General features: G+C 37.7%; 1 protein-coding gene across 5 annotated transcripts in view; it reads left to right on the forward strand.

Annotated features, from left to right (window-relative positions):
* Positions 1 to 23,525, forward strand: part of TANC2 (tetratricopeptide repeat, ankyrin repeat and coiled-coil containing 2) — a 371,488-nt gene that overhangs the window by 184,464 nt on the left and 163,499 nt on the right. For 3 of the 5 annotated variants that reach the window (XM_043904966.1, XM_043904965.1, XM_043904968.1), the window contains exon 5: positions 4,659 to 4,769. The exons of the other annotated variants lie outside the window; for them this stretch is intronic. In XM_043904966.1, the coding sequence (XP_043760901.1) occupies positions 4,659 to 4,769 (111 nt within the window). The remainder of the gene's footprint in view (positions 1 to 4,658; positions 4,770 to 23,525) is intronic. 5 annotated transcript variants of the gene reach the window in all.

Consider the following 23,525-nt stretch of genomic DNA (forward strand, 5'->3'; position numbering starts at 1 on the left):
CCTGCAACGTGGGAGACCTGAGTTCAATCCCTGGGTTGGGAAGATCCCCTGGAGAAGGGAACAGCCACCCACTCCAGTATTCAAGCCTAGAGAATTCCACGGACTGTGTAGTCCATGGGGTCACAAAGAGTCAGACACAGCTGAGCGAATTTCACTTACAGGTGCTTGAGCAAGGTGTGCTTCAGCATCATCTACAGCATCTCCGTTTACAGAGGAACTTCCATAGATGGATTTTCTTTTTCACCATTAACATTTCTTTATGATCTATCTGATTGCTCTTAATCCCCTGTCCTCTACCCCTCAGTGATCTTGGTAAAAATTAACGAGTACAGACACATTGGTCTCTCTTCAAAGGAGGCTTCGAATGATGGATACTTTATATCCTGGGATTGCTTTAAAAAATAAATAAATAAACCCATAGCTTGAGAGTTGTAGTGCTAAAAGAGTGATTGAGAAGAAATCCTAACTTTTACCCATAGATGTTAATACTTTCAGAAATGAGGCCTTGATTTCTATTTTGTTTCAACTTTTTTCATTAGATGATGTCCTCTAGCGATCCATTTTCATGAGATATTTATAGATATCTCTCTCTAATCTGGTGTCCACAGAGTTTAGTGTGCTTTAGAATCACTTGGATGATTCTAAGCACAGATTGCTGAGCCTATACTGTCTCAAGTTTCTGGTCCTCAGCTGGTTTGACATGGGGTCTGATCATTTGCATTTCTAACAAATTCCCAGGTGATGCTTTACTGCTGGTCCAGGCACCACAGTCTGAGAACTAGCGGTGTAAATCATACTATTTAACTTTCTATACTCACATATTTCTCTTTGTCTAACCTAGACCATTATGACTTGGGTTTTCTACCACTTTCTAAGTTATAGCCTGTTTTCTTCAACATCATTTCCTTTTCAGTTTTAAAAACCTAATTGGTAATAGCACTGTTCTTATCATTCCCCCATGGCATCTTAGACATCTTTGTTTTACCCCTCTGTCACACAGTTCAGACTTTCCAAAGCATGCTGTATCTGTGATGGTGATGATGATGACGATAACACCTGAAACAATGATAAAAACAGCTAGCATTTATAAAGGATATTCTGTGCTGGGCACTTTTCTAACCATTTTATTTGAGTTAATTCATGTAATCCTTGCAACTGTCCCCTGCTGTAGCTACTGTTATTAACCCTAAGTAACTGATGAGGAAACTTAGGCACAGAAAAGTTCTCACAGCTAGGAAAAAGTGGAAGAGATGGGATCTAACTTAGGCTTTCTAGTCTCAGGGCTCAGATCCTTCATTCCTCTGTTATCCAGTCCTTTCCTCCTATGCTGTTGAATTGACCAAAAAGTTCTGTTGGGTTTTCCAATAAGATCTTATACCATGTTATACTGCCTTTCCATTCTCTGTCTTGAAACCATGTGCTTATTTTGTTTTCCATAATCATAGTCTCTTTGCCCCAGGCCTAGTAAGGCTAACTTGCCCAGTTTCTTATTACCTGTAAGTGCTAGAGCTACAGCCTCAGTCTCTCAAATGACTGAGCCCATACTGTACTAGGATTCCCCGGTGGCTCAGACAGTAAAGAGTCTGCCTGCAATACGGGCGACCCAGGTTTGATCCCTAGGTCAGGAAGATCCCCTGGAGAAGGAAATGGCAGCCCACTCCAATTCTTGCCTGGACAATCCCACGGATGAAGAAGTCTGGCAGGCTACAGTCCATGGGCTCACAAAGAGTCTGACATGACTGAGCGACTTCAGTATACTCTAATCAGTATGCATCCTCTGCATACAGTATGCATCTCAACTCAGCCATATACTCAAACTCAGGTCTCTCACAGCATAAGAATCATATACCCAGTATTGGTTCAGATTTCAGATTAGTGGTTTCCTGTTGTCTCTTATATCACAGCAGAATACCTGGTTTGGTTTTAGAGTCCCCTTTGTTGTTGTTTAGTTACGAAGTTGTGTCTGACTCCTTTGCAGCTCTGTGGACTGTAACCCACCAGGCTCCTCTGTCCATGGAATTTCCCAGGCAAGAATGGAGTAAGGTGCCATTTTCTTCTTCATTAGAGTCCCCTACTCATCTTATTTCAACCACTTAAAAAAAACTATTTGGTAAACCCTTTGACACAGAGTTCTTTTACCCATCTAATTCATCTTATATACCATTGATTTTACAGTAAAGTGTTATTAGCATTCTAGGCTTCCAAACTGCTATGTCGCATCTTTCATGTTGACCAATTGTGTTCTCCACCAAGTAGTGTTAAGCATCTTGGACAATCTGTCATGCTTGTGATTGTACCTCCTGGGTGTGTTTGACTTAAGATAACACTGCTGCTACTGCTGCTAAGTCACTTCAGTCGTGTCCGACTCTGTGCGACCCCATAGGCGGAAGCCCACCAGGCTCCCCCGTCCCTGGGATTCTCCAGGCAAGAACACTGGAGTGGGTTGCCATTTCCTTCTCCATAAGATAACACTAGTTCTCTATAATTTGAGTGAGAGCAACGTTATAATCTACCTTATAAAATAATGTAAATTCATTGTTAGACATGTATAGTGTCCCATAGATGACAGTTAGAGATGAAGGTAGAAAATAATTAAATGTCCACTGTGAGCTATAAAGGTAACAATTGGAACTCCCTGAGAAAAGAAAATAGAGAAGTCTACATGGTATTGAATTTTCCAGATCTCTAGGATCTTGATTTTCCCGCTTGACTTCATCTCATAATTCTTAAACATTCTTCCTACCTCCCTCAACTTCTCCTGCCATCCTTCAATTTCTTTCTTACATATCTACCCTCAGTTGCTGATTTCTGTCTGTCTACTAGCCCCAAATTTCATTATAAAAATTGTTACTAAAATTTTTAGATGTATAGGGTCCCTTGAGCAGGGACCAGGGCTGTCTTTGTCAGAACTCAGCAGGTAAAAGAATTATTCTACTGCAGTGATAAAATAATAAAATTCTAGGAAAGTATTTAAGAGATTTAAGAATTAAAATATTAAAAATTTCTCCAATACAATATTGGATAAATAAAATGTTTTATTATTTTTGAATTGGTGAGATTACAATGAAAGAGGTTCTAATATTGGCTGCAGATAAAGTAGCCTGCAGATATGCGTATAAGTCACTTGAGATCTTCATTTGTGATAGTGATTTTTTAAAAATAGGCTCAAGTTTTACAGTTAACAGAGGTGAGAATTCTGCTGTTCCAAAGCTTGCTTTTGGCAGAGAACCATTCTGTTAGCACCCTCAGTCTTGGTTGCCATGGGGACAGTAGACTTTATTTTAACATACGCTTAAAATATACATACATACCCTAAGATTTAAGTGTGATTTAGTTCACTGTAGATTTTGAGTATCAAAAATACTTTCTATTTTTTAAAGACTTTGTATTTTTGACCTCCAAAGAAAATAAAGTAGAATTCTGGTCATGGTAATGACAAAGTTTTACATTACTTTTTACATGGTCTTCTAGGAATAACTTAGAATCCCCCTGTGAATCAGTAATGGATGAGGATTTTGAAGAACATGCCGAAACTTTTGATAAAAGAAATGTGATCTTAAGCACTCACATGTCTGGAACACCTATAGTTATGATATAGTGTATATAATGCATACAAATCAACTTCAGATTTGGCTGGTACTTTTGCCACCAGTATTATACTAAGCACATTCATCCTATTACAGTTTATTTCATAGAATTCAGTTTAAAAGTACCAAAGCAGTCTTCATAATTTTAACTTTTAATATATTTAACTATTTAAATGTATATCAATAATGTTCCTTAACATTTTTGCCTAAAAATCATTAAATAAAATTCACACTAGCTTTTAATATGAAGACTTTCAATTCATGAATTATGCTTTTTTTGTTCATTCATTCCTTACAAGATTGAGTGAATTCCATGGCATGGAATATTACTGTTCCATAGACCTCATAATTATATTTGTAACCAAATCACATCTCTTTATCTTTAGCAGCCAGTTGCAAACTCTCATGGCCTAGTTAATATCTTAGTCCATTAGCAGTTTTGACTTCTTACCTAATAGCTGAGCAGTTAGGTAATTGATTTCCTTGTTAAGCTAAATAGGTTAATCCTACTTAAGGTAGTTATCACAACCCGGTGTTGTATTGATAGTTATTTCTGGATAAAGAAAACTTTTGGTTACATTTATTATAAACAAAATCTTAAAGCTTAGTCCTATACTTTAGTCAGTTAATACCTGCATTTAACGGCAAAAGAAGACAAAATCAGAAAGCTCTTTGCTTTATAAGGAAAGAGAAAATAGCTAAAGGTAATAGACTTGACAGGTACAACTTACACTCATAATTTTAATGATTAGATTTTAGTTTTTCCAGTTGGCAGTGACTTTTTAACAAGGCCCATCTCCTCTATGAAGAATGCAGTCAATTTTTTTCTGGCACAAAAAAAAAAAAAAAAAATAGGGTAACCTGATCTGAGTCTGACAGAGTGTGTCGTTCATTTAAGTGCTTCCATCTGTTGCCTGCTGTTCCCCTTACTCATGACCCCTCTATGTTTCTCTTTCCTTTCTCTTTCCCTGTTTCTCTTTCCTTTTTCTTCCTTTCTTTCTGTTTTCCTCTCTCTCTCTCTCCTTTTTTTTTCCCCTCTCCCTCTCTCTCTGTCTCTATTTTTGTCCTTAGCCCCTCTGAGGAAGGCAAAGTTTGTTGAGAGCCCACGAATTCCAGAATCCGAGCTTGGCTCACCAACCCTCACTTCAGCTCAGAAACTGGACGTGGATGCATACTGCCCTGGTAAGCGTGCATGCAAAGTATCTGCTTTGAAAGAGGGAGGTTTGGATTAGGCCCATCCAACAGAGCAGTGTTTTGCATGTATATTATTCATAAAATCACAGCTGTTATCTCTTGTGCAATTGACTGTGTATTTTCCTTATTAGAGCAGTTTCTACTGAACATCCTTTTTGATTATTGATATAATTATGTAGATATTGAAAACAGCTTCAAGGATAATTTTCAAAAGAACCAAAATAATTTGGTAGATACATTCTCAGGGTGATTTGTGTGACCTGAGATACTTGAAGAAATTTTGCTTTGGCCATGTCCACTCAGCAGTGTTCAAGTGTGAATAAAAATGTCAGTTCAACCCTAATCCTTTGCATATGATCTTTTTTTTTTTGCCTTAATCCCTGTTGGTTTTCTGAACAGTTATAGAAAATAGTTGTGATGTTGGAAACATTATACTTGAGTTAGGAAAAAAAGTTACCGTTTCCTGATTTGGACTCCTGGACACTCACTGTTAGAAATACCTCTCCCCATGAATGGCCTGTCAGCACATGTGGGAGTTCACTAAAACCCTTCTTGTGTGGGAGCCAAGCTGACACAGACTCATTATCAATGCTTAGATTCTTCCAAACTTAGATGAGTTGCTTGGCAACATCCTTTACACTTACTCTACAGTGAGTCTATAGAGCCATGTTAGAAGTGTTCACAGCTCTAGTTGAGTATACAGATCAGAGCTTCAGTAAAGAACTTTAGGAGACTTGGTTTTAGGTCTGTTGTTTATTCCTGCTTATTAAAATCAATGTTAAACCACAGTGGATACAACTACTGCATATTTACCGTACTAGAGATTAGCAGAATAAGGTGATTTCTAGTTCTAGGTAAGATATCAGTAGCTGTAATCTGAAATGTCAAGCTAATATACCTCTGAAGCCAGGTAAGACATGTATTTTTTTTAAAAAGACAGGAGGCAAAAAACTTGAGGCAAACCTAATCAGAGATATTTGAGTTTATGAACCAGCATTGAATATTGAAGGACCTTGGGGATTTCGCTTTCAAGTTGCAGAACCTTGGTCTTCATCCACTGTTGTAAATGACTTTCATTTTTAAATCAATCACAGGTAGGTGTTAGAAACCAACTTTTCTGTTTCTAAAAGGAACAAAGTAGCGTCTTAAAATGACACTGTAGCACTTTGTTAAAAGAAGCCCTGTTTTGAGGTATTGTCACATTTCTTGGACATTGGAATATTATACTCTGCATTTCTTATGCAAATTTTAGTATAATAAAGTAAAATAATTAAATGCACTAATTCTCTGTTCCTGCATTGAGTTTTGGAAGAGAGGTTTGGAAGAAAAAAGAGGTCTTTTCTTTTTCAGATTTGCAAATCAGAATTAGTGTGGGGGGACTAATCTTTCACTTCCTGATTGCCCTATCTGACATCTTTAATCTAATCTAGTGATTGTTACTGTCAAGAAGCAAGGGAGCTGCTGTTATTTAGAATGCCAGTGCTGAATCACTGTGAAAAATCTTGTCCATGTTATTACTTATGAATATTTTTTTCCACAAACATGAATCTTCGCTGAATTGGAATTGAACCAAACTAAACCTCAATTAACATTTTCAGAAAACCAGGAAGAAACTAAAGCACATTGCCAAAATGTTAATTGCCTTCTCTGCGGTCTCTCCTTTTCTTATCTGAAGCAGATTTAAGGCATAGACGCTTCTTAGTGATTTGTTCTTTTATAACAAATTCTGTGAAAATAAGTTTCTGCTGAGATAAGATTAGTGACCTGAGGGTTGAAGCTGTAATCTTCTACATAGTACCAAAAATTAACAATAAACAAGTCAATTTAGTATACTCATAAAGCAAACAAATAATCCATTCTTTCTGAATTTCTCTTACATAGGATATACTAACAGAATAATGATCATATTAATATTTTATGATATACATAATAATGCCATTAAAACTAGTGATCTGATATCTTCCTGCTTTATTTATTATCACATGCAAATTTGGAGAGAAAGTATATGTCACAGAGGCAACAAGCATAAGCTAAAGGTTAAATGAGCACTGGTTCTCAAATTTTAGCATGCTTCTCTGGTGGCTCAGTGGTAAAGAATCCACCTGCCAATGCAGGAGGTGCAGGTTGAATCCCTGGGTTGGGAAGATCCCCCAGAGGAGGAAAGGGCAACCCACTCCAGTACTCTTGCCTGGAAAATCTAATGGACAGAGGAGCCTGGTGGGCTACAGTCCATGGGGTTGCAAAGAGTCCGACATGACTTAGCGACTAAACAACAATACCAGCAAGAATTACCTGGAGGACTTCTTCAAAGGCAGGTCGTGGGACCCGACCCCAGAATTCCGGGTTCAGTAAGCCTGGGTAGGTTGAGAATTTGCTTCTCTAACAAACCTGCAGCCGGTGCTGAAGCTGCTGGATGAGGTGCCACACTATGAGGACCAGCTGGTTACAGGGTGGCTGCAGGCTGCACCCTTCAGGCTCACTCTGCTGCTGACTTCTGAGGAGTAATTGGTGATGTTGTTTCTTTATTATCCAGACCTCAACATTGTGGTGTCTGTATTTTAGGTGGGAAGAAGAAAGCTTTTGTTTCTGAGAAGTGGACATGTATTTTCCTTGGTTTGTCTTTTGGTCCATGGTATCTGAGTACCTGTAACTAGTTTTCAGTGTTGTCCTGCCAGGAAAAGGAAGTTGTAGATCAAATCAGAGCAAGTCGTTGATGTTTGGTCTACAGGGACTAGGGAAGGCTACAATGGGATATAGATATTGATCCAGATTATTCGTCTAATAAACTGAGGGATTCAGTCTGTATAGCATTAGATTCTAGAATACTGAAGTTTTACTGTCCCTCAAATCAGATTTGTTGTATGCAGACAATGTGAGGAACAGTACAAGTAAACAGTATGTTTTGGTTCTGCAACTGAAACCATAGAGATGATCGATGATGTTACATAACTGAACTTCCAGAGTCAGGGGGAGGTCAAGTGAATTGTGTTTGATAATCGTCTTACAGTGAGGAAATTAGGACCTAGAGAATTTGAGTGATTTGTGTGAGGGTATAAGCAGGATTTATTGTTGAACAGAAATACAAGTGCCTCTAACTTTATTACTGTGTAAAATTCTATAAGCATCCCTTGCTTGACCCTTAAATTAAAAAGTAGAAAATTCAGTTTTCAAGTATGAGACAAGACTGTATTCTCTTTTAGGGTAACCAACTGATATCAGTGATTGCAGTGAAACAATTGCCTAAATAAGAGAACACACTCATCCTACCCTCTAACTTTTCTGCCTACAGCATTGGTTATTAGCTGTGTGATTTTAGGCAAGTCACTTAACTTGTCTAAGCTTCAGTTTCCTCATCTGTAAAAATGGAAATGGTAATCTTAAATCAGATTAATAAATACAGACCACTTAGTAGAATGCTTGTTTTATAGTAAATGCTTATAAATGTTAGCTAATTTTGTTATTATTATAGTGATGATCCTGAGTGTATAACACAAGATCTTAAAAGTGTTTTTAAACAGGAAATACAAGATGTAAAGGTTTATGGTCATTTTTAGTTAGAATGTATCTGCCTATGTTTCAGTTACAGTTGTCCTCTTAGTAGTTTTGTGATCTTGAACATGTTGTGTAATTTCTTGGTGCCTCAGTTTCCTATCACAGTAGCGTTACATATAACATGATGTTACTTGATAATTTAACAAATTAAATATATATTTGCATAGATACATGAATACACACTCAAAGGGGGAAATGTCCAGAAGAATACACCAAACTAACCTTGGTTGCCTAAAGAGGGAGAGAATTGGGATTCTGTTTGCTGTCAGAGGAGAGAGTAGCACTCATGAGCTAATGTTCATGTTAGCAGTGGTTGTAGCTGACTGGTGGGATTACAGGTGATTTTTTTTTTCTTTATTGGGCAGTATGTGTTAGTTTCAGAGAGCTCAGGTTCTGAAATTAACTCTGCATTTAATTCCTGACTCTCTCACCTACTAGCTGTGTGACTACATGTAACATTCATAGCCTTAAATTCCTTGTGGGATTGTGATTAAAAACAGCTCTTTTTTTTTTTTTAACAATAAATCTTACTCATAGAGTTGTTAAGATTAAGTAAAATAATGTATATGACAGATGCTCAGCTCAGGTGAAATAAATAAGAAATATATTACCCTTCCTGTTGTTCATCATCATCATTATACTTTTTCTTTTCCAAAATTTCTGCAGGGAATTTGTATTGAGATTTTTTTAGTAATCAGATGCTAGTTTTTTTCAAGCTTTTTATGTTGCACATTATAACAACACATAATTTCAGGTATAGAAATGAACCTCGATACAGATGGCAAGCCAAGTTGACAGTTTTATAGGACTTTTGATACATGTGCAAGGTTAAGAGCCAAAGTCCAGACCAGAGTTCTGAAAATAGACAGGCTTTTATCCACAGCAGATACTTTCAGGAATTTGAGATTAATCTTTTTGTAATAGATCCTTTTGAATCTCTTTAAAAATGGCACTGTCCTTCAAAAGACAATGTTATTTAAGGTGACAACAAAATTAGGATGTATTTGAAACTCAGGAATGGAAGAGAGTTTTATGATACTTTCTTACTTGAAAGTGCATATTCATATTTATATAGTTTTTGAATTCATAAAAGACTTTTCATTTGGATTTCTTAACAGCATTGTGTATTCTATAGCACAAGTGCAAACCACTGTACATGATGAAATATTTCACATAAAGTGAGTAGTTCCTTGATTCCTCTTTTCCCAACTCCTGTGTAGTCATGGTCATTCCACTTAGAAGAAAAGGATGATCTGTTTTCTCATCTTCTGTTGTTTGTTTGTTTTTCTGAAAACATTATCAGATGTTACCTTTATTCCAAATGGTTTGGCATTCTTCTTTACTTTGCTGTGAATTTTATACTTTAGAGATAAAACCTTCTGTTTGGTTTTTGATTGGCTTATGGGTACCAGGAGCCTTTTTCTTGTAATTCACAGCTTCTATTATGTTGTATTTGTATTTCTTATGTCTACTGTGTTGAAAACACAGGTATACTGCAAGATTTTTAACCAGAGTTAAATTGGTGAGTTATGGGTGAAGGGTTTCTGAACCCCTTAAAATTATATACAAACACTCTTCTACATGCACCTATGTACTTCTTTCTGTTAATATAATAGCTTCTCAGAGTGATCTGTAACACATCTTTCCCTACTACCCACCCCCAAAAAGAAGGAGAAAAATGCTGTTATAAATGTTGAAATAAAATGAAGGTTGTTAATGGTACAACTGTTAGAACAACAACAACAAAAACCCCACCTAAATGTTGGGTAGTAGACAGACTTATAAATCAGATGAAGGTAGAAATGAACTGCATTGCTGCCCTAACCAGGATGTGAAAGTCCATATAACAACTAGAGAGAGGGAGCAGAGAGATAAACAGGAATGATTTCAGTGTATTTTTTTTTCTTTCTTTTTCTTTCTTTTTTTTTTATTAGTTGAAGGCTAATTATTTTACAATATTGTAGCGGGTTTTGTCATACATTGACATGAATCAGCCATGGAGTTACATGTATTCCCCATCCCGATCCCCCCTCCCACCTCCCTCTCCACCCGATTCCTCTGGGTCTTCCCAGTGCACCAGGCCCGAGCACTTGTCTCATGCATCCTTGAGATGGATGAAACTGGAGCCCATTATACAGAGTGATTTCAGTGTATTTTAAGCATGAGAGATACTGCCTGAAAACTGATTGTGAGCATAAGCACATCAAAGAGCTAGAATAAGAGAATGAATAGCTTTTCATCCACATACTCCTTTATCAACTAATAAGTTCTTAACATGTTAGAAAGTTCTTTCAGTGGACAAGTGCTTTATTGAATAGAACTTTTCACTTTGAACGTTTTCAGTTGTTTTCTTGATTTACATTTTATCATTATTTAAGAAATTAGCCATCTTTTTAAATCGAAATATAGTGAATTTACAATGTGTGCTAATCTCTGCATACAGCACAGTGACTCAGTTATACACATATAGACCTTCTTTTTGTAATATTCTTGTCCATTATGGCTTTTCACAGGCTATTGAATATATAGTTCTCTGTGCTACAGTAGAACCTTGTTGTTTATCCATCCTCTGTATACTAGTTTACATCTGCTAACCCCTAGCTCCCAATCCTTCCCTCCCCCATTAACTGTCTTTTAACTGACCTTTAGATTAACTCTTCTCAAGGTGTTTTACATCACAAATTATAAAGACTTGGCCTGTAAGTATGGTGCTTAGATCTGTAATTTAGTTAGGTATCCAAATGGAAGTTTTTTTTATTAACTCTAAAATCTATCTTAACTTTGGGTTTTTTGAGGCAGTGAAATGCACTAGTTTAGACTGCAGACCCGGGAGCCAGGCTGCCTGTGTTCAAATACTGAGTCTACCACTTTGTGCTAGTATGACCTTGGGCATATTACTTAGTGTAAGAATGATTAATTTCCTTATCTGTAAAATGGGGATTATAATATTACCTGTATCGTAGGAATGCTGTCAAGATGTAATAATTAAAATATATAAAATAATGACAATTATGTGGTCCAGAGTTAGTTTTAATAAATCTTAGCTACAGTTAAAGTGTTCCACAGCCTTTACTACTTTTCCTCTAAGAATGCTATGTGTGGAACTTTCCTGATGGCCCAGTGGTTAAGAATCTGCCTCCCAATACAGGGGACATGGGTTCAGTTCCTGGTTGGGGAATTAAGATTCCACATGCTGTGAGGCAACTAAGCGCATGCACAACAACTAGAGAGAGGCCTCTGTGTCACAACTAAGATCCATTGCAGCCAAATAAATATTGAAAAAATGCTGTGGGTAAGATTATCATTATCCTTTTTATGAGAGCACTTCACAAAGAGGATAAAATTGCACCTATAACCTGCTGTCACTGGCCTGTTTCCATAAGCAGTCTATGTATAGATACTAAGCTTTGTGGGTTTTGGTTGTTTTTTTTTTTTAATGAAGGCAGTTTTTCATAGTGATAAATAGCCCTGGGATCATATAAACTTGGCTAAGTCTAACCATGCCACTTACTAGTTGTATAACTTTTATTATTTAGTTTTACTGATTTTCTGGTTCTTCATCTGTAAAGTACAGAGAGTAATATCATGTACTCCATAGGGTGTTTGTGATGATTAATTAAGATATAAGGTACTTACTAGCACAAATTTCTGGAGCATCAGTTATTATGATGAATAACATCTCTCACATATATATATATATATATATGTTATTATAAATTTATTTCTGAAAAAAAGCAGTTTTATGTTCTTCTTTCCCTATGCAATATATATATGTTCCTGCAGCCTAGTATTCATGAAAAATTCAGTGGAACAAAGAAGAGATGGAAAGATATTCTTGACTTGTGTTTTGATACTTAAGAAACTAGAGATTTTAGGAATTCTGTATTTGATGTCACCACTGCCATCCTTTATCTCTAAGTCACTTGAAATCCTCTTTGTCTCTCTGTTTTTCCTTGTTTAGAAGTTGTTTGTTATAACATTTAAATTTAGGGAATTCCCTGGCAGTCCAGTGATTAGGATTTCATGCTTTCACTGCCAAGGGTCCAGGTTCAATCCCTGGTCAGGAAACTAAGATCCCACAAGCCACCAGGATCATCCAAAAAAAAATTAGTTAAAAAGAAAAAATGACAGCCTAGGCTGTGGTCATCTCAGGGTTCAACTGGAGAAGGCTTGTCTTTCAGGTTTATTATGCTTATGTTTGTTGAAGGATTCGGTTCCTCTAGGCTGTTGGAACAGAGGGCCTCAGTTCTTTGCTGGCTTTTATCAGAGGCCACCCTCAATTCCTTGCCATGGGTACTTGTCCACAGGTGACCTCACCCATGGCAGCTTGCTTCCTCAGAACAAGCAAGATAAGAGAGACAGTTTTTTATAACTTAGTCTGAAAAGTGGCATCGTATCACTTTTTGTTGTATTCTCTTCATTAGATGCAAGTTCCATCTCACACTCATGGGAGTCAATTGAAATTTTAAAGTTGTTTAAGTGAAGCAATGAATTCTCCTTGCTTTTTCTGTATATTGATACATGCTATTCTGTATTCTGCTTTCCTGGTGGCTCAGATGGTAAAGAATCTACCTGCAATGCAGAAGACCTAGGTTCAATCCCTGGGTTGGGAAGATCCCCTGGAGAAGGGAACAACTACCCACTCCAGTATTCTGGCCTGAAAAATTCCATGGACAGAGGAGCCTGGCAGCGTACAGTCCATGGGGTCACGAAGAATAGGACACGACTGAGCAACTTTCACTTCACTTCATTCTGTATTCTGGAAGCACAAATCCTTCTCATCCTTGTCTCCATAGTATTACTAGTATCCCTCCCTTTTATATTCAGAATTCCCTTGCTGTTCTTCTAATAACTGTTTATAGGTCTGTCTTCTTGCCTAATCTCTACTGTTTCGGTTCAGTGAAGTACCTCTTCCTAAAATCGTCTTTTTCTCTTTAAGTCTGAGTAACTACATCACATTATTTCAATGTGCAGGTTCTAGAAAAAATTTCAGATTTGGAAGCCAACAGAGAATACATTTGCCATGTAGACAAAGGTGACTTTTGAAGATAATAATTTTCCTACTGTAATCAGTATACAACTGCCTTGCTTTCCACATTAAAAAATTGTATGATGGGTAAGGAAATCCAGGTCAGTAGGGGAATAATATGGAAATATTTGTATTACACAAGTAATGCATTTTTGCCATATTTTGTATCTCACATGTATGTCTATTCAAAGCAGTTATTGGAAACCTCAGTTTAAAACCCAAAGGAGCATTCAGTGATGAACAGTCTTAGAGATTTTTATGAAACATTTAAGGTTCTTTTAATACTGCTTTTCATTTCAGCTAAATAGTCATCATCATACATAGATGTACACATAGTATGTCTCAGCATTGGAGGCAGTTATGTAGCAAGGAAACACTAGTGTAAGAGTTGCCAAGCAGTGAGTGCTTTCTGTCTGTCTGTCCTGCCTCTGCAGTGATTCTCGCTTCCAGTGGGAGAGAATCAGAATAGTGGGATGTTGTAATGGAAGATTATAAGTATTTAAAAGCCTCTTCTCTAAGCTAAGTGCCAAACTAATGAATTTTTTAAGATGCAGAAAGTCTCTAATCTTATAAAAATTTTGTCCCCAAATAGCACAAGGGAGAACCACCGTGTGTGTGTGTGTGTGTGTGTGTGTTCAGAGGATTTTTTCCCCCCATTTGTTTCTGTATGTCTGTAAGTTATTAGTAAAAAGAGTATAGGATTATTAGTAGATAAATTTACTTTTTAGGCAGCATTTTTTCCTTATCCAGCTTTATTGAGATATAATTTACATGTAATATTGTGTAAGTTCATTGTGTATAACATGATTTTTATGTATATGGATTATTGAGGAAATTTATGGAATCTCTCCAGAAAATTGTACCCACATACAAAATTTTGCCTATTGTCTGAGTTTTGAAAAAATTAAACTTTTGGTCTGTTTGCCATCTGTTAACAGTTTTTTCTGAAAACCAGTCTAAGCAAACCAAAACGAATAAGAATCCATGAGTAGAATTTTCCAAGGAAAGTTATGTTACTGCTAACTCCTATTCTGTACCCTAAAACTAGGTATCTAAATACTGCAACTGGAGAGATGCCCTAAAAGCAGATTCTTTAACTTAGATTCTAGGTGAGTTAATTTAAAGAAGGCAGCAAGAAAGTCATTAGGAAGAAAGTGGGTGAAAGGAAGGGTAAATAGGAGAAATTCAAACACTTCTGCTTTTAAGACATGGAGTTCTGTGATTATAAGTTCCTTAGATTTCTCTGCACCTGTCTCAGCTAAAGCACTTTTTCCTCCTCAGTTGAGGATTAACAGTAACTTGTGTCATTGGTGCCTGACTTGGATCTCATTTTCCCATCCACCTCCAGGGACCTTTCTTCCCCACCTTTCTGCCCTCTAGACCCTCTGTATTGAGAGGTGATTCTCACCTAGAACTATGGAAAACATATCAGACCACTATCTTAACCTCTGACTTACATTTAATTTTAAAACAGACAAATTTTTCTAGAGAAGGTATTCAGAAACTGCTTAGCAATCACATTAAAAAGAAATAGAGTGCTTTCAGGCTGGCTGCATATTCTGCAACTCATCATGCTCTTCATCATTCCTACTGCCATTACTGCTAGCCATACCAGATGTGTTAAAATTGCTTATATCCTGAAGGTATTTGAGTTTGCAACCTCTGCTTTGGGTTACAGGGAGTGGTTACATTTTCTAGGAGGTGGCAGACCAGGTGACTCAGTGGCAAAGAATCTGCCTACCAAGCAGGAGACTCGGGTTCAATCCCTGGGTTGGGAAGGTCCCCTGGAAACGGCAGTCCACTCCAGTATTCTTGTCTGGATAATTCCATAAACAGAGGAGCCTGGTGGACTGCAGTCTATGGGGTCGCAAAGAGTCAGACACAACTGAGCAACTGAGCGCACACACACACACACAGAGAAATGGATGATGAAAGAATGAAAATTTCCCTTACTCCCTCCCTATTAAAACATGCAATTTCAGGAGATTCATAGACTTCCAGGAGAGTGTGAATCAGAGGATCTCATGTCGAGAGTTCTTGACTTAGATCCTTCAGTAGCTTATATATGCTACCATTTAGTGTATGGTTTGTAATTGGCTACTATGGTTTAGCTCTACCAGAAGAAAGTATTGTGCATGACTGAACAATTGAAATCTCATGTTACTTTAAAAAGAAAAAAACTAAAGGAGAATTTCCTCAACCAATAACCTCTAGTGGTGGTAGGGAAATAGTCACCTTCTCCAAAACAGTGATCATCAAATGTGACTCTTAATTTTGTAATTCTTCCTGTGTGCTCACCTTCCTCCATCTCCACCACTCATCTCACAGACTCTAGCTCTTTTCTACTACATTTTTGCAGTATTATATTAAGAATAACCTGAAAAGATTACCTACACTACTCTGATTCTATGACCTTTACCATGATTTCTTTTGTGTATTATTCTGCTAATTCTCTTGCCTTTTCATACACCTAATTATTTTGGGGTGCTGGATTTAATATTTGAACATATGTATAGAAATGATCTTTTTTTTTTTTTTTTTTTTATCCAGAGAGGGTTTTCATTTCTTCTGCCACCTGTGAGCAGTTCAATCCAATTTCCGGGTTGAAAGTTTTCTAGGCCAGTGAAATGACACAAATCAGGACTGCAGAAACTATTTTACTTCTGGTTCATCTTTACCCTAGTGTGTAGCTCCTAAGGGTCTCAGGTATGGGGTGTTTTACTAGAGTTCCTATTCCTGGCAGATCCTAGACTCCAGTTTTGTTCCCTTGACCTTGTGAGACAGCTAAACGCACAGTTCTGCTGCTCAGTTATTTCTTACCTGTTAACAAATGCCCCCGTGCTAAAGTGGCCCTCTGTGCTGGGCAAGATCTCCATTTAGGATTTTCATCTTCTCCCTGTTGTTATAATGATACTCATCACCTCCTTGTTGGGTCTTTAATGTTTTTAAAAGATTTTTAAAATACATTTTACCCAGTTTTTATTAATTGTTATCAGCTGGAAGGTCTCCAATTACTGAAAAGTGTCTCCCACCATTATTTCCTTTGGGGAAAGAAATTCTAGCATTTATATTTTTAGACTGTACATACATCTAAAAGTATGCGAAAGAAGCGTTTTTATTTTTCTGTTCTGTACTTTCCATGATGCTACATGGCAACAGACTGTACACTAGTAAGTCAGTCTTAGAATACTACCTCTTTGGACAAACCAGTCTCTGTAAATTTTGGGAGCTGTCTACTAAGAAGTTGAAATGATATTATTAGCCAGTTGATTAAATACAAAGAAATTCTCTTTCAAATGAACTTTTAGAGTTGGTTCATGGACCATCTCTTTGAGCAAGTTGTTTCTTATTTGGACTTGGAAATTAGAACTTTACATCAAAATTTCAACAAGTTTTGCATACAGTGGTTATGATATTACCCATGATACTGAATTGTTGAAAAACTCGCCTTTCTGCCCCTGATCTCAGTCTGGTGTTATTTGACCTGCTACCATTAAATTGGGGAGGAAAATGTCTGCTTCATCCAGTAACAAATCCTACGTGTAGTTCATAGATCATCGATTTAAGTTCAACATTATCGTTTTCAGCTTTTATCTTACCCTCTACAATAGCCATAATAGTTAAATTATAATTCTGAGTGGATGAATCTGTTTCTATTGCTGCCAGAAAAAAAATTAAATAGGAGATAGGAGTCATCAAGCAAAATGATTGGAGAGTTTCTTTTAATGTTTGAAGAGGATCATGAGACCCAAGTTTCCTATAGTCTGGCTTCTATTTCTTGGCTCTGTTGCAAACCAGTTTTAAAAGGAATGGTCTTATCTGCTGGTTAATGTTTCATTAAAACATTGAGTATCAAAAGCTGTGTAATACATTTTTTGTGTCTACCATAAAATGCCTAGTGCATATATTAAAGACTCAATCTTCTTTTAATCCACATAAGTCATCTTTGGTACTGTAGAACAGAAGGCTACCCTTAAAATGCAAAGGTATTATTTATTTTGTGTAAATTTTTCTAAGTCTTAAAAAAAAGAAAGAACTCTGGTTAGAACTCATTTGTATACAAATAAAACTTCAGTTATAATCAAGGGCATAAAATATGGATGCTATTTTCTGGTACCTTACCAGAGAAATGATGTTTATTTTCTTAGTTAAAATTTATTCTACATGATGAATTCTCCAGTATGGCAAATGCCTTATCTGTTCCCTAACCAAGTAACATTTTATTATAATGACCCAGGATGATATGCTTTGTGGCTAAGAGAGAAGAAAGAATTAAGCTATAAGTGAATCATCACAGCATTTTTCTAGTGAAAGTTTTGAGTAACAATTTTCCTAAGTCGTTTCTTCTCAAATATCCAAACAAGAAAAAAATAAACACTAAAATGATCAAAAACACTCATCTGGACAATTTATGCATTTTCTCCTTTATGCTTACCACTGTGTCCACAGTGCATTAGTGTAGTGACTGACTAATACATAGTAGATGTTCATTCAGTGCGTGTTGAATGAATGAAAAGAAAAATGAACCTAAAAAGTCAGAGGAAGGCAAAATGAAAAAATTTAGTATGCTATAAATATGTGTAAATTACATAGTTTTCTCTTTACTTAAGAATGTGTCTTTTCTGGGAATTCCCTGGTGGTGCAGCAGTTAGGACGCTTGGGCCTTTATAACTGAGGGCCTGGGTTCAGTCCCTGGTTGAGGAAGTAAGATCTGAAAAGCCAAGTTGTATAGCCCAAAAAGAAAGGAAGGGAAAAAAAAATATGAAAGAACGACAGCAGAGACAGTACCATTGGGCTAAAGAAGAGGTTTCTGCCTTATTTAAAATATATAAATAAATACCCAACTAAGATAGTGGTATTGTGAAATATTCTTTTTAAAAAATGTCTTTTTTCTTTCTAATTTATTGCAGAGGTCTTTGCACGCTTGAAAAACCAGAACCATGATTTCTTATCTGTTCTTATAACATAATTTCACTATGACGTTGAGAAAGAGGGAGTGGTATTTCTTTAGTGTTTTTTTTTTTTTAATGTATAGTATCCCATTTGTTTTAAATTCATAAACTTTCTCCTCCTATGGAAGGAAGACTCCCTGCCAGTGTGACTAGCATATGGGAAGGGGCATAAAGCTGCACTGGATCAGAATTCAGCCATGGCAGCCAACTGAGATCAATCAGCTTTAAGTGAACTGTAATAAATGTAATTTGAGAACATAATCAGTTAGTATAAAACAAAGAATGAGGATTTCAGAAAATCCTGCTGGCCAAACGTGACACGTGTGTGTGCACTCAGTTGCTCAGTCATGTCCAACTCTGCAACCCCATGGTCTGTAGCCCACCAGTCTCCTCTGTCCATGGAATTTTTCAGGCAAGAATACTGGAGCAGGCTGCCATTTCCTACTCTAGGGGATCTTCCCGACCCAGGGATCAAACCCTTACCTCCTGCGTTGGCAGGTGAACCTGTTTATCCTCACAAGTCAGGAAAAAGAAAATAAATACATGAGTAAATTTAACACTATCCTTTGAGAAACTGGATACATATACAATGACAAGACCATCTATAAAAATAGAATTCTGACACCCAATTTTCAGCAAATAGCCTAGGAACACAGCTTATATCTACAAGTCAGACTTGTAGGAAGTAAGATTACTATCTCAAGCAACCAGTCCAAGAAGCCAACAGTAACCCTTGTAACAACTGTAACTAAATCACCAGGACTTGATTATTAACTGACAGTTTCCCTAGTATTTGCCCTCACTTCCAACTTAAGACTAATGAGAGAAAGCTAACTATGCACACTTAACCTGTCATATAAGATGCCCACTTCTAGTTAACCACCTTCAGCATCTCTGTTCCAGGTGCCTCCAATCGGCATACCTGAAACCTCTCCTTTCTTCCACCTATAAAGCTTTTCCACTCCACTGCCTGCCTTTGAGTCTCTGCCAGATGCAAGTGATGGTAACTGATGCACTTGCAATAGCAAGCTCTGAATAAATAAATAAATATTTGGGTGGTCGTCATTTATTTCCATGCCTTTTTTCCCACATAACATAATTATGGTATTCTGACCTAGAGCATATTAATATATGACTTCCATGCTTGGATGTAAACAAAAACACACAAAAGAAATGCTTTTTTTTTTTTTTCAGATTTTTTTTTTCATTTATTTATTTATTTTATTAGTTGGAGGCTAATTACTTCACAGCATTTCAGTGGGTTTTGTCATACATTGATATGAATCAGCCATAGAGTTACACGTATTCCCCATCCCGATCCCTCCCTCCCACCTCCCTCTCCACCCGATTCCTCTGGGTCTTCCCAGTGCACCAGGCCCGAGCACTTGTCTCATGCATCCCACCTGGGCTGGTGATCTGTTTCACCCTTGATAATATACATGCTGTTCTTTCGAAACATCCCACCCTCACCTTCTCCCACAGAGTTCAAAAGTCTGTTCTGTACTTCTGTGTCTCTTTTTCTGTTTTGCATATAGGGTTATCGTTACCATCTTTCTAAATTCCATATATATGTGTTAGTATACTGTATTGGTCTTTATCTTTCTGGCTTACTTCACTCTGTATAATGGGCTCCAGTTTCATCCATCTCATTAGAACTGATTCAAATGAATTCTTTTTAATGGCTGAGTAATATTCCATGGTGTATATGTACCACAGCTTCCTTATCCATTCATCTGCTGATGGGCATCTAGGTTGCTTCCATGTCCTGGCTATTATAAACAGTGCTGCGATGAACATTGGGGTGCACGTGTCTCTTTCAGATCTGGTTTCCTCAGTGTGTATGCCCAGAAGTGGGATTGCTGGGTCATATGGCAGTTCTATTTCCAGTTTTTTAAGAAATCTCCACACTGTTTTCCATAGTGGCTGTATTAGTTTGCATTCCCACCAACAGTGTAAGAGGGTTCCCTTTTCTCCACACCCTCGCCAGCATTTATTGCTTGTAGACTTTTGGATAGCAGCCATCCTGACTGGCGTGTAATGGTACCTCAATGTGGTTTTGATTTGCATTTCTCTAATAATGAGTGATGTTGAGCATCTTTTCATGTGTTTGTTAGCCATCTGTATGTCTTCTTTGGAGAAATGTCTGTTTATTTCTTTGGCCCATTTTTTGATTGGGTCATTTATTTTTCTGGAATTGAGCTGCAGGGGTTGCTTGTATATTTTTGAGATTAATCCTTTGTCTGTTTCTTCATTTGCTATTATTTTCTCCCATTTTGAGGGCTGTCTTTTCACCTTACTTATAGTTTCCTTTGTAGTGCAAAAGCTTTTAAGTTTCATTAGGTCCCATTTGTTTAGTTTTGCTTTTATTTCCAATATTTTGGGAGGTGGATCATAGAGGATCCTGCTGTGATTTATGTCGGAGAGTGTTTTGCCTATGTTCTCCTCTAGGAGTTTTATAGTTTCTGGTCTTACATTTAGATCTTTAATCCATTTTGAGTTTATTTTTGTGTATGGTGTTAGAAAGTGTTCTAGTTTCAGCCTTTTCCAAGTGGTTGACCAGTTTTCCCAGCACCACTTGTTAAAGAGGTTGTCTTTTTTCCATTGTATATCCTTGCCTCCTTTGTCAAAGATAAGGTGTCCATAGGTTCGTGGATTTATCTCTGGGCTTTCTATTCTGTTCCGTTGATCTATAAAGAAATGCTTTTTTTTTTATAAGACTCAGATTAGGCATGTAAAAAGTGAACGGATAGAATTAGATTCCTTACACATCTTGAGAACAACAACATGGCATTTGTGTTAGTTATAATGGTATTTCACCTGGAACATCATGGCTGCTGTCGTCCCACCGAGCAGGTGATCTCTTTTCCTGATCTGGGTCATCTATGCCTTTGTCTCAGCCTCCCCCTCGACAGCCACTTGAGTCATTCTCTCATCTGCACTTTGTGACTTACGTGGCAGCTGCCATCCCGTCACTCCCAATGACAAAGGCAGATACTGACATGGCTCTGGAGTCTGTTAAGGCCTGGGTGACGTATCACTTTCCACATTAATTGATTTTGAGTTAGTCATCTCGTGGCCCTGAAGCTATGCTGTGTGAGGTAAAGCGCTTTTCTGGTATACCAGTGTTACAGCTTCTGTCAGACTTCTACAGTAGAGTTAAGTTACCCTTTCAGTTCTTTACAGTGTCCCTAGCTTTATAGCTCTTATATCAGTGTCATTTTCTTACCCTCTTACTTTACCTCCACTCCTCTTACTTTTATCCCCAACTAGAGTAACTCAGAACCAGGTTCCTGGAGTTAAGTTCAAAAAACATTCTAAGTGGCATCTTCTCTTCCACCCCAAATTGTTTTCCCTAGGAACTCTTAAAAAAAAAAAAAAAGAAAAAACAAGTTTCTGTATATAGTTAGAGACATGCCTGAGGAGTTTAGGATATAGTCATAGACTTTCCTGTCTAAGAATCCTAATGGCAGAACTAGCTAATTCCTGAGTGTCTCATCATTGTTCCTCCCAAGTTTGGTGTAAAGCAAGCCTCTGATGAGCTGCCTTGATATATCAGTGTTCTGTGTGGATGTGGAGATTCCCTCCCCAGCTCTTAACTACCTTTATTTTATTTGTTAATATTTGTTTATTTACTTATTTAATTTTTTGGCCGCACTGTGAAGCTTATGGGATCTTAGTTCCCTATCTGTCTGTAGTCTATAAGAAGCACTGGAAGATGACTATGCTTAGTCGCTCAGTCTTGTCCAACTCTTTGTGACCCCATGGACTGTAACCCACCAGGCTTCTCTGTCCACGGGGATTCTCCAGACAAGAATACTGGAGTGGATTGCTGTGCCTCCGTCAGGGGATCTTCCCAACCCAGGAATTTAACCCAGCTCTCCTGCATTGCAGGTAGATTCTTTACCATCTCAGCCACCAGGGAGCACAAAGAGATGCATAGTCGGAAGGATTTGAACCTGCGCAGGGAGATCCCATTGGATTTCTAGTTTATCACCTATCACTCGGCCACGACTAGTTCCCTGACCAGGGATCAAACCCAGATCCTCAGTAGTGAAAGCTTGGAGTCTCAACCACTGGACTGCCAGGGAATTCCCTAACTACGTTTGTATTGCATCAGTCAGCTCAGTCATTCAGTCGTGTCCGACTATTTTCCACCCCATGGACTTCAGCACTCCAGGCCTCCCTGTTCCATCACCAACTCCCAGAGTTTACCCAAATTCATGTCCATCAAGTCGGTGATGCCACCCAACCATCTCATCCTCTTCTGTCCCCCTCTCCCGCCTTCAATTTTTCCCAGCATCAGGGTCTTTTCCAATGAGTCAGTTCTTCGCATCAGGTGGCCAAATTATCAGAGCTTCAGCTTCAGCATCAGTCCTTCTGATGAATGTTCAGGACTGATTTCCTTTAGGATGGACTGGTTTGATCTCCTTGTAGTCCAAGGGGCTCTCAAGAGTTTTCTCCAACACCACAGTTCAAAAACAACAATTCTTCAGCACTCAGCTTACTTTATGGTCCAACTCTCTCATCCATACATGACTACTGGATATGTTTACATGCTAGCAGAGTAATACACAAACACAAACTGATACTTGCAGCCTACTTTTCCAATAACATTTATATAAATGTAAGTTTAAAAGAGGAGACAGTAAGGTCATTATATAAAAATCAGTATTTCTATATTCTAGCAAAGAACAGTTGGAAAAGTAAATCTAAACACAATTTCACCTACAGTAACATCTGGTCCCATCACTTCATGGGAAGTAGATGGGGAGACAGTGGAAACAGTGTCAGACTTCATTTTTTTGGGCTCCAAAATCACTGCAGATGGTGACTGCAGTCATGAAATTAAAAGATGCTTACTCCTTGGAAGGAAAGTTATGACCAACCTAGGTAGCATATTAAAAAGCAGAGACATTACTTTGCCAACAAAGGTCCATCTGGTCAAGGCTATGGTTTTTCCAGTGGTCATGTATGGATGTGAGAGTTGGACTGTGAGGAAAGCTGAGCGCTGAAAAGTTGATACTTTTGAACTTTGGTGTTGGAGAAGACTCTTGAGAGTCCCTTGGACTGCAAGGAGATCCAGCCAGACCATTCTAAAGGAGATCAGTCCTGGATGTTCATTGGAAGGACTGATGCTGAAGCTGAAACTCCAATACTTTGGCCACCTCATGCGAAGAGTTGATTTATTGGAAAAGACCCTGATGCTGGGAG

This window comes from Cervus elaphus, chromosome 5 (assembly GCF_910594005.1).
Source record: "Cervus elaphus chromosome 5, mCerEla1.1, whole genome shotgun sequence".
Taxonomy (NCBI): domain Eukaryota; kingdom Metazoa; phylum Chordata; class Mammalia; order Artiodactyla; family Cervidae; genus Cervus; species Cervus elaphus.